Source organism: Nanorana parkeri, unplaced genomic scaffold (assembly GCF_000935625.1).
Source record: "Nanorana parkeri isolate BGI_ZX_2015 unplaced genomic scaffold, ASM93562v1 scaffold27, whole genome shotgun sequence".
Classification (NCBI taxonomy): Eukaryota; Metazoa; Chordata; class Amphibia; order Anura; family Dicroglossidae; genus Nanorana; species Nanorana parkeri.
In genome coordinates, this window is record NW_017306295.1 from 1,339,727 (window position 1) to 1,351,508 (window position 11,782).

General features: G+C 39.0%; 1 protein-coding gene across 2 annotated transcripts in view; it reads right to left on the reverse strand.

The window, feature by feature from the left end:
* TAF3 (TATA-box binding protein associated factor 3) overlaps positions 1 to 11,782 on the reverse strand; it is a 107,131-nt gene that overhangs the window by 8,227 nt on the left and 87,122 nt on the right. For both annotated transcript variants that reach the window (XM_018566401.1, XM_018566394.1), the window contains exons 5-6: positions 5,570 to 5,822; positions 2,248 to 2,354 (exon numbers count right to left, since the gene is read on the reverse strand). In XM_018566401.1, the coding sequence (XP_018421903.1) occupies positions 2,248 to 2,354; positions 5,570 to 5,822 (360 nt within the window). The remainder of the gene's footprint in view (positions 1 to 2,247; positions 2,355 to 5,569; positions 5,823 to 11,782) is intronic.

Sequence of the window (11,782 nt, forward strand, 5' to 3'; positions counted from 1 at the left end):
GGGGGGGGCGCTACGTGGGTAAAAGAAAATTTGCCGACCAACAGAGACAGAATGCTGCTGCCATTATTCAACCCCTGACAGTTATTTGCTAGGACAGCCTGGTCCTCGCACTTCTCAGCATGAAAACGTTGGCGGTTTACTGGGACTCTTCCCCTGCGAGCTACATAGCCTGTGACCCTCCAGCAGCACAGACTCATTTCTTCCCAGCATCCCCCCGACCCCATCCCCAGTGTCCCCTCTTACATCAGGGTCTGATGGAAGGAGGGATATTGACACAAAGGGGACTCTGAACACTGAGCCCCCAGAGTCCCCGCTTACATCAGAGTCCCCAATATATCCTCAGAACTCTGATGAAAAGGGGGTCTCTGGGGACACCGATGTAAGGGGACACTCAGCTGTAACATAATATCAAGGTTCCCCTTTACATCAATCTAAAATATGGGTGTCAGATTTTGATAAGGGGCACAATTTCAGTGCTTGCCATAGGTGTTATTTTCTGTACATACGCCTCTGAAGACAGGTGAGAATCCGGCAAAGAGTATGGCATAGGGGAACCAGTTGTCACAACCGAAGCAGTCGAAAGGGACAACTACAATTATTTTATAACTGACTAGAGTAAGGCTTTAATGAATCATGAAAAAAACAAGCCAAAAATCTTTTGTGAAATTTTGCACTTAACAGAAGCTTTATTGAGCTTGCATATCATGCCTCTAATGTCATTAGGCCCTATTCAATTAAAGAGTACAAATAACAGTAATGATGTGCAAGAGCAGTAGGCCCAGGGCAACTTAACTGAGAGTAAGCAAACGCAAACAGATTATTACAGGAATCCATACCGACTGCTCTTTGTCTTTTTATATGACAGAGCAACACACATTGAGAGGAATTCATAAAAACTGGAGCAAACAGGATCTAAAGCGGTAACCCATGGCAAGTAATCAGCTTCTATCTTCAGTTTGCTCATTTAAGGTTTGAAAATGAATGATAGAAGCTGACTGGTTGCCATAAGCAACTGATCCAGATTCTGTCTACTCCACTTTTCATCAATTCCCATCATTGTGAAAGTGAATATTAGGATTAAGGCTACATTCACATTATAGGGAAAATGTGCGTTTTCAGATTCCTGCGACAGGAACCCCAAATATGCAGTTTAGAAATGGCCACTGCCACCCATTTGGAATAGATCACTATTCCTGGACGTTTCAATCGTACATCCAGGGATAGTGATCTATTTTTAACTGCAAGTAATCATATCACATACGATTACATGCAGAGTACAGCTTACAGATGCGGCCGTTGTCACCTGGTTATTAACTTGAAAGGGTGACAGCAGCCACCTCTAAATGACATTTCTGGGATTCCTGTCTCAGGAATTCGTAGGGTCCTGCTTCAGGAATCTATGTATGTACTGCATGTGATCTTTTGACTATGTTGAGACAGAAAAGTAGATGTGCAGAAAGGCCTTTCAAAGAACAATAGCCAACAAACTCCAGCCCTACAGTTTTCCAACTAATGTTAGTCTGTCTATGCAAGATCTTTGGTATATATAAAAAAAAAAAAAATCTCTCTCAGGCAATTGAAGTTTGAAATGACATGTTACTTCACAAGCCTATCAAATGTGTATGAGTAGCTTAACATTATAAACATGAATTGTTCAAGAGAATAATTATAATGGATTATTCAAACGCAGGAGTAACGACCTGTTAAAAATGAGACACAAAAGTACAGCAACTCTGTACTAAGCACAAAGCTAAATTAGGAAGCAACAGTGATGATCTCTGGTCAATCTCAGCATGTGTGAAGTTTCCTGTCAATCAGTATTACTTCGTTTATGCACAGTACAGATAAACAAAGCCTCTTAGCTTTCTTGCCATTATCAGTAAATATAAAGATGCGTAACATGCGCTATGTTTTTAAATGGAACGTTATGACCAAAAGCCATTTGAACATTGAGCAATTTACCAAATCTTAACCTGGAAGAAAATGACTTGCAAAACCTGGTCTATTTATTGTCTCTAAACAGACATCTGCTAATACCTGAATCTGAAGAATGCACATAATTTATTTTTATGAAGATTAAAACACAGCAAGCACAGGGTCAGCCAAAGGGCATCAATATTGCGTAAAAAACTAAACTGGCTAAGTATGTTTTTTTGGAGGCATGAAAATGTGTGGCTTGCCAGATCAAAGTATGCCATATGGAAAGTTATTTCATTTTATTAACAATGTCAATGGTCAATTTCTTACCAGTGGTACCAATCATCACATCCATCACAGCCAATCATTGGACTACCATCATCTGCTTTTTTGCATCCTGGACAGATCCAGATCTGATTGCCCCATTCATCACGAATCTACAAATAGAAAAATATGTTGTAACAATCTACAGTGAACAACCTAAAATAAACATCATATGCTATCAAACGGCATGAAAACGTATAGTAAAACATCGATTTCTATTTGGTATAGAAAAATATCAGGACAAAAGCCAAGGTGAATGAGTGGCTTGAAGGCAGACTAGATTTACCTTTTGAAAGAGAAAGATCCTGACACCAGGTGGTAAATCATAGGCATTTGAGTTAAATATACCATCTACAGGAGGTTTGGACACTGGCAAACAGAAAACCCATTGATGGCCAGCTTCCTACATAATCCAGCCTCTAATTGTCATGCAAAATTGGACAATAAGCTGGTCTAAAGATGACAAACAGCCCAAGACTTAAAATGTCATCTGGGATCAGTGAAGTTATCTCAAGTAGTAGTAGGGATGCCAATGACAGACCCCAAACTATCTAGCATAATATCCCAAGGGGATGATCAAGGACATAAGGAGTTGATGACAATCCCAATGGAACGACCTTAAAGTCAGAGACTGACCAAGGGGGAAAAAGGGGTGCAAGAAATACTCCCCAGTAAAATAGACAATAGTGGAAGACAACCATTCCATACTGGTGCAGCAACATGAAAAAACAGCAGGATAAGCAGCGTTGTCCACTAGGACACCTAGTGGCGTCACTAGAACCTTACAAGAAAAACATCCTGCAGGTCCTGTCAACCTGAACTAGGATATGGGAATACAAGCGGTCTGATCTGCTACAATCCAGCGAACTGTACACACAGTCATGAAGTGATGGGGGGAAACCTTAGCCAGAGAGCGAAGAATGATCCCATGATTAAGACTTGGAGCAGGGAAGACGTTCTGTGAAACTTCCCAGAGGCTGTGAATACCAGTCGCAGAGAGCCTTCAAACAATTCACACCCACAAAACCTGCCAAATGCATATGTCCAAAGAGAAGTGTCTACAGCAGGGTAAAGCTGGCCATACACCTATAGATTATTTGCAGATTTTCTATGGTCACATGGAAAAAGTGCAACAGATTCCTCCATCTACGCTAAACTGTGTGGATGGAGGAATCTCCCACTGGGCCAAGCTTCAGCATCTTCCTAGTCTGCCCTACTGGCTGCCAAAATACCTGAACAATGCCTGCATCCAATCAGATTGTTCAGGTAGTTTGACAGCCAGAGGGGCTGACAAACAAGATACTGAAGCTTGGCTCAGTGGAACATTTCCCCATCCACACAGTTTAGCGTAGATGGAGGAATCTGTTGCACTTTTTCCATCTGACCATAGATGGCCAGCATATGGCCAGCTTTAGAGTGTGATGGAAGTCGTAAAAAGATGAAAAGGCATATCCCATTACTGGGGAATAAACATCTGGCCCCTCCCTTTTATTGGAGTGGTCAGAGGTATGAGTGTTGTTCCATAAGCAGTTTTGATCAATCGTTACAAAAAATGTTAGCTTTCTTTTTAGCCCTATTGTCTTATCTTAGCAGTTTTGGTTATTGCTGGAGGGAATATACCTCAATTACATCTGCTGCACTGCATAAGGTCATCAGAACACAGATTTGCTTTCCTATACCTGTCATTGTCTAGTAGTTTATTGTTTGTTAGTGATGCGTGCAGATATAGTAAGTCTACAATTCCCATCATTAAAAGGTTTTATTGTTTTTATAATATTCTCCATTCATCATTATTAGTAATTTGCACACATGGACAAGTGAACTTTCACAAAACGTGGCACCCTTACAGCAGGACGGTGCCATCGACAGACAAACTTTCTGAACACTACATGGGAACAAGCAACCCACAAATGAATATTTAGCAAGTAACGCTGCAGAAAGGCTGTATGGCGACAGCGGAGAGTACCCTTCACAGTAACTAAAATGTTGCCTAGCCTTAAAAAACATCATCTTCTCAGTATTACATTATGAGTATGTGACCCCCTCCTCCCTACAGTAAATTTAACAAGAACCAGGGCTTCCTACTATATTTTATCATAGAAAACAGAAGCTGATTGTATTTTAATTTTCATGTGGTTTGTTAGTGTACATTTTTTGTTTGTTTTTGCATTAAAACTTATAGGATACAGAACTATACAATACATCTCAACCTTAGAAACGTAAATGTGGCTGGAATATTTGCATACAGATTCAGTTGGAGAGCCAACAAAAAAAAATAACAAGGGTTTGAATACTTGCAATTTTTATGTAACATATTTATGTAAATCAGGACAAGTTCTCTTTAAAGAAGAAAGTACATTTTATGAGACTTGCTAAGTTCCCAACTTTGCATTTTTACTTATTAGCCAAACACTCCTATTCAACTCGCTGATAACATCAAGGGAATAAAAAGTTGTTACTGAGTAACTTTCCATTTACTTTATGACATCGTCGTCCCTTTCAATAAAGGACAAGTAAAACTAAACTGGAAAGTAGTCCTTCTGATGAAGTAATGTTCACCACTTCAATTCTGTTAGACCATTGCCTTAGCTGCAATACATATCCTTGCAACAGTAATACTGACCTACCCCAACCCAATGTTTTCCAGCAATGTGAGCAAAAAAGGCATCAGACGCATTGCTTTCTTGTTTAAAAGGAGGAGAATATCCTGGCAAAGTACTAAGACCAACCATGTAGGGGTTATTTTAGTGTTGCCACTGGGGCAGGGGGAACATTACTTGCCCGCAGTGTAGGCCTATCAATGCAGTAAACCCCCATTCAAATACTCACACCTCCTTCTGGGTCACTGGATGTGTGAAAAAACCTGGTGTCCTTCACTGGTCTGGGGTTTGGAGTAGAAATATCCAATCTTTTTATATTTGTCGATCCCGCTTGAAACACTAGCCTGTTTTTGTCAACCATTTACACTTTGTACTCGTCAGCACTAAAAACGTAATGCTGCACCAAAAACATAACACTTTCCAACATAAAAAAAAAAAAAAAAAGTGCAAAATACTAAGAAAAGAAAAAAAGCAGATTGGATAAAGCCAACTGGCTAATATTTATAAATGTCTCAGCCTAATCCAAGTAAGATATATCAGTTGTCCTGGTTTGGAACACTCCTTTCTAATTTCAGCGCTTAATGTTTACAATTGTTTATTACAGGAAACCAGCTAAATTCTCAGCTTTAGAAAATGTTACTGAACAGTGAAAACTATGAATGTATAATAGTATAATAGTAATAAACACATGCTGTAAAGAAAAATATTATAATCCTGATCACACTTACCACATAGGTACTGACCGTCTCTGTGACAACACTCCTGTAAGGTGCCTTCGCATTTCCTGTGTTTGGTCCAGGGGCAGCAGGAGGTGGATTTGGAGCGGGTGAGGCAGCTGCGGGGGCAGGAGGAGGTTGGACTGGAGGAGGCACAACAAGAACTGGCACAGGTGCTGGAGAAGGTGCAGGAGGAGGCGATTTAGGCAAGGACGGTGTTGTGGTTGCCTTAGCATCTGGGGCAGATACCACTTTGCTAATGACACTAGGAAAGAACAAAAAAAAAAAAAAAACCATTGATGAAATCTTGATATTTTCATCTAAAGTCAATAATAGAGCAAGCTTAGGGAACTGGCACAAACAGTAAATGTGCAGATATTCACTGTTTTCACTGTTATGAGCGCCAAGTAAAAAGAGAGATGAACCTGAATGCTATGAACAGTATTTCCATTCTTCTTTTTCTCCAGTTTCCTTCCCATTAATATTGTACTTGCTTTAACAACCCGTTCTCAACCCTCACCATCAGCGTGTGTTTTGAGGAGCTCTCCACAAGGGCACAGAGAGATGCAACTACTTTGTCCAATCAGTTACTAACCCATCTGTACCTACTCAAGAAATCCATAGAACACGCACTGCTGAAGAAGGCCAAGGGCAGGTCTGTGAACCTTTTATTCTGAATCTGGCTTTACACCAATAGAACTTAGTTTGGAAAAATTTGTTTTCGGAAGGATTCTTCGACTTTCTAATCGTTAAATGGGGTGAACTCAATCGCTTTCTACTGTAGTGGTGAAATTACAAAAAAAAAATCAAGGGAACAGTCTGGAACATTTTTCTCATACAAAACTTTAAGAGGGAATGTGGTTTTCGTTTAAGAAACACCATTAATTTCCAAAATCAAATGTTAAATACCAAACAACATTTTGAACAACATTTGTCATGTCTCTGATGGCATTATCACATGTTGACAAGACTTTTTGCATGAATGCTTGTATAAAGATCTACCTACCCATCTAAAATGTAAGGCCAACTTAACTTATAAAAGCAGAGCTGACCAAAGCACTTCATTGGTGGGTGAGTGGTTGCAAAACAAAAACAAAAAATACATAATTTCATATAAAATCAATATCAAGATTTCAGGGATGTGGCTATCTTTTAGACAATACAAAACACAAACTAAATCAGAGGTGCAACTAAAACCTCTGATTTTAACGCATACTGTTGACAGGGCTATTTGTTTGGTTGCAGGCTGGCTGGCAGGTTGAGGCTGGGGAATTTGTGTGTTTTGTATTGTTGTAAGCCTTCCCAATGTGCGCCCTGCTATAAAGGCTGGTTATAGATTCATGCATGTACCATCTTTTCTAGTTCTACTATCTTTTAGACAGCATACCCTTTATTATTCTGTGTGTGTGAATTCCTCTTGAAACTGACATATGAATTTGGCTATTTGAACTAAGAACTAAAGTAAGGCTATCGCAAAAAAAAGAAAAGTAGTGCATTTTGTAAACTGCATTAAATATAACCATTATAATAATCACACATACAAGCATACATACACATATTAATAAATATATTTATAATTTGAAAAATCATTGCTAGCTCTCTTGATTTACCGGGTGCCAGGTTAAGGCAGCCCATTCCAACGAATGGCCTGTCAACTGAGCAGAATGGAATAAAACCCCCAGACATTTAGCATTTTTTCCTGATGCAGCTCAACACAGAACACAGTAATGTATTGCAATGAATGTGCGCTTGAGGTCCGTCGGGTTAGTGTGTTAGGGTGCCATTCAAAAATGTCAATGCAACACAGTAACATACGGTGAATAGGCACTTAATCTTACAGACATTAGAAAAAAGCCAAGCGTGCATGACCTGTCTGCCAAATAGTCTTTCCTCTTTTTTTGTTTTACCCAATATAACATTTGCAAGTTAAATTAGTCCTATGAAAAAGTAAAGCACTGCAGGGTGCTGGCAGGTCCCAGGGAAAACTGTGATTGGGTGAGAAAATCTACCTTTCCCCTGAGGATGAACAGCCAGACTGCTCTGGTACAACTTGTCAAGTTCCCAGAAAATATACCAAGTCTTCCCCAATCCAGCAAATGTTTTCTAATGCATGTAGGCTTACTTGTTACTGGGAACAAACATGATATGTCAATGAGTGTTTTAACCCTTTGCAAAATTATTCTACTCTTTAAAGTGTACAGTCACCATGATATACAGGTGGGAATAACTATTCTTTAAGTCTAGGATGATGTCTACAAAACAAAGTAATGCGCCTTTACTGTTCCCTTTTTAAGTCCCAGAAGATAAGAATGTTATGGCTGAACAAAAAGTGCATGCTGGTGCTATTACCCTGGAATTTGCATCAACAGGAACCAGACAAATAGGATAATCGTATCACACATGAAAGGTAGCACTGTAAGGTTATTTCAAACATCATTTATAGGAAATTATAGTTACTGTGTGCAACAGAGACAAACCTGGCAGTGCTAATATTGTACAACTAAATCTTCCAATAGTTCTATAAAAAAAAGTTACTTTGGACACCAAATAGCTTAAATTTTATATTACATAATTCTGCAGCAGTTTTCTGTAAAGAATTTACCTGCCAATGAGTGCCAAATTGGAAAAGCACACAATTTAAATGATCACTTAAGCAAAATGGAGTGCTTGTAAACAATGCAGGACAGAAAGAACAAGCAAAAAAAAATGTTAATGAAATGAAATGCAACATTCACATACACAGATGCAGAGAGTCTACAAGTTATGTTATTCTGTTACAAATCACATTTATATATGCAAAAGCAGTAATAAAAACAATTGGGCTTGGACCACATGAAATCAGCATTGTTCTTCTGCCTGCTGTTAAAGAAGGCATAGTGTTATGCATTGAGAAAAGGCAAAGTAATTTGTATTCAATGTGAATAAAAAGAATTAAACACACAAAGAAGTGTAGACATCATAAATCAGTAAAATATGGAGTCTGGAGTTTGAAACAAAATGTGGGAACTACTCGAACGAACATTAATAGAGACCAACTTTAGTGCTGATAACTTTTATCTCCAAGATGAAGGAGTGTCTAAGTCTTTTAGCTTCTTACATTAAAGACATTACAAATATTTGCTAATTCAATACTTCCTTCCTGAAACGATTCTAGAAGCAAGGATTCCTGGCAGGCAGAAAGGCAAACGCGTAAACACTGTAACCTCAGCAGTTAAAATGTTTCCTGCTGACTTCCTTAGTAGTGTCAAGTAGAGTCTACTCAAAGTTTAATATACAGACCCTTCAGGCCAGGATCCAGGCTAACGTGGTCACATAGGTAAACATAGCTCAAACCTGTACACTATTTAGAATACCTTACATTGTAAAAATCTGAATAAACAGAACATTCAGCTTTACATCTGTGACTCTCCCTCCAATGCTTTAATCAATTTGAAGGGATACCACTATAATGTTGGGATTACTATGAATGTTTTAGGTCATAAACTGTTTAAAATATAAATGGAATTCCCTGCTTTGTTTTCTCCACAGTATATTGTAATAACTGCTACAATATACAGTATGTCAAGCCATCCAACACTTGGAGCTGTGATAATTCATGCAGGGGTGCTTATAGCCATCAATGAGCAACACTTAATATTTATGGGCTACTTTAGGTGAGATCAGTCACCTCTCACCAAACTAAAAAAGTCAGTTGGTTGGTATTTTTCCTGCCAATTGCCAATGCTTCCCGAAACATGTTCAAAACGTGCAACGCACTTGCAGTGCCATTATTTAATGGCACAACATATACCGTTGATAAAATGTGTTTTTCCAGCGCGTGGACGTGCGACAATCACGCAGGAAAAAAGTGGAACACTTGCATCTGAAAATATTGCATGAGCTACTATTACGCTATTGTTGCGCATTCAGAAGCCCATTGATTGAATAGGCTGATGTGCGACAACAGCAACAAAAATCGCACGTGAACGAAAATGCATTCACATGCATTTACTCATCACTGGGTATAAACGGGGCCTTTACGCTCAATCTTTTTTTCAAAAATAAATCCAGATCAAACAAATATACATTGTCCTGCAAAGTATATCACATTCGTTTTTCAAACATTTTCGGTCATCATGTTTCCAAGCAGCGGACTACAACTCAGCTCGGATTCCCTAAACTTCCTATCCAGCACAAGATCTCAAGGGGCAGAACAGTCTGCAGCAGCTGTCCATCTACTAGTTTAAACAAAGTATAAGGAAGGAGGGGAAGATAAGCAGAGAGCACTGAAGTGGCTCGCCTTGGTGCGCTTGTGTGTTTGTGGAGACACATACAACCTACTAGCACCCTGCAAGAGACAGGAACCACCCTAAAACAGGATATCGGGGCCTGTGTTCAGGAGACCAGCTGATTCTGCAGAAAACAATCTTTTAAACATCACAGAGCAGCATCCATTGTAAATGATTTAATCAGAATTTGAAATGTCTTAAAAAAACATTTTGACTTTACGATTACTTTAAAAAGACTCAGTTACTAAAAAAGGAATCCCAGAAAAAGAGCAAAAAGGAAGACACTTAATACTTAATCTTCGGGGCCTGGCAAGCGGTTTCCTGGTGCTGTGGCTCCTCCCGCAGCCGTACATAACTACTGTGTCTTACATGTAGACTCGCATGTAGACTGAGAATAAATTTCCATGTTGGCAAAACTGGTAAATGTGACCCAGAGACTATCAAGGATTGTGCGAATTCTACGGTTTCACCTGCACCTGAGCAACACAGTTTCAGGCCTGCCACAAGACCATGGTTTGCCAGCTAAGAAAATTACACAAGTAAACAGTTGTATAACTGCTTATTTATTTGAGGTAATTCGAATTAAATTCCTGTGCCGCCTGCTTTCTTGAGGTGGATACATTAATAACTTCTGTGGCTTTTAAAGAACTAGAGACAATAAATGCCTTCAACCTATTTCTACCTGCCGAAGGCTGTTTCTCATTGCATTGTTTCATCATAAAATTCAAAGCAGAAATCAGATTTCACTGAATTCTTTTATCCTAGGTCTCCTTGCCGATTAAAAACTCTGATTTATTGCCTATATTGTAGATAAAAGCTCATATCTCAAAGGGTTAAAATGAGTTCTCGCCCAATATGCTCTACACTGCTACCACTTTTTTTGCTTTATACAGTCACTCAGCAGTCTTTAATGCAGCTATCCAGCTGTTAACAGTTTTTATTTCTTGGTAATAAACCACTAAACTCCACATTGTAAAATAATTTGGAGGCCCATTAGCACAGCAATAAACAGACTGTCGCTGCCAGGGAACCATTGTTTAACTTTTCCCAAACAGTGGTTTACCCTTCCACATTCTTCTCCCTGCAGTATCATTTCTTCCTCCTCATTTAATTCCACTGCAGGTTCTCCTTCATAGGCTTCTGTTGAATGAGCAATCTCTAGCAAAGTAACCAACACCGCCCACAGCTGTATCCCACAATAGGCCCATGCTGCTAGCATTACGTTTTCTGGAGGATTTGGTCACGCTGCCCTAACTGCTACAGACACTAGCCTTATTCATAAAAACGTGCAGAAGGAGGGATTTTCAGCAGGATTCCTTTACCTGTTTCCCCACCACAAAACAGTGAAATAAATGGATTGGGTCATGAGATGCTTGGCCTGAAATGCAAACCAACAGCTTGACAAGTCAATAAAGAGCCACCCATTCTTACTCAAACACACAGAAAGCTAAGGTTAAGGGCAAACACAATTTGAATATGACCATGCAGGGCACACTAATGAACCCTAGTCTTCTTTTTCGGAATACAAACATTAGGGTTAAAGCTATTAAAATGGCCAGACATTGTTGGCTTGCCTTTAAGTTACGCATCTTAAAAGGAGCAAATCGCTAATGCTAAGCTCCAGTAACCTATATAATACATTAGGGCAGAAGTATAGGAATTAAGAGTAATCAAAATTACAGATAAATCAAGGAGAGTGCAGGTTCTAAAAAAACCAAAATGCAGTTTGTATGTTAGGTTTACATTTAAAAAGGTGTTGGCTTTCAAAGTAAAGGAGAAAACACGGTACTCTATATCCATCCATCCATATATCTATCTCTAAAGAGATAGATAGAGATATATATATATCCATCTATATATCTATCCATCTATCTATCCATCAATAGATATATATGTGTGTGTGTATATATACACGTGTGTGTGTGTGTGTGTGTGTGTGTGTGTGTATATATATATA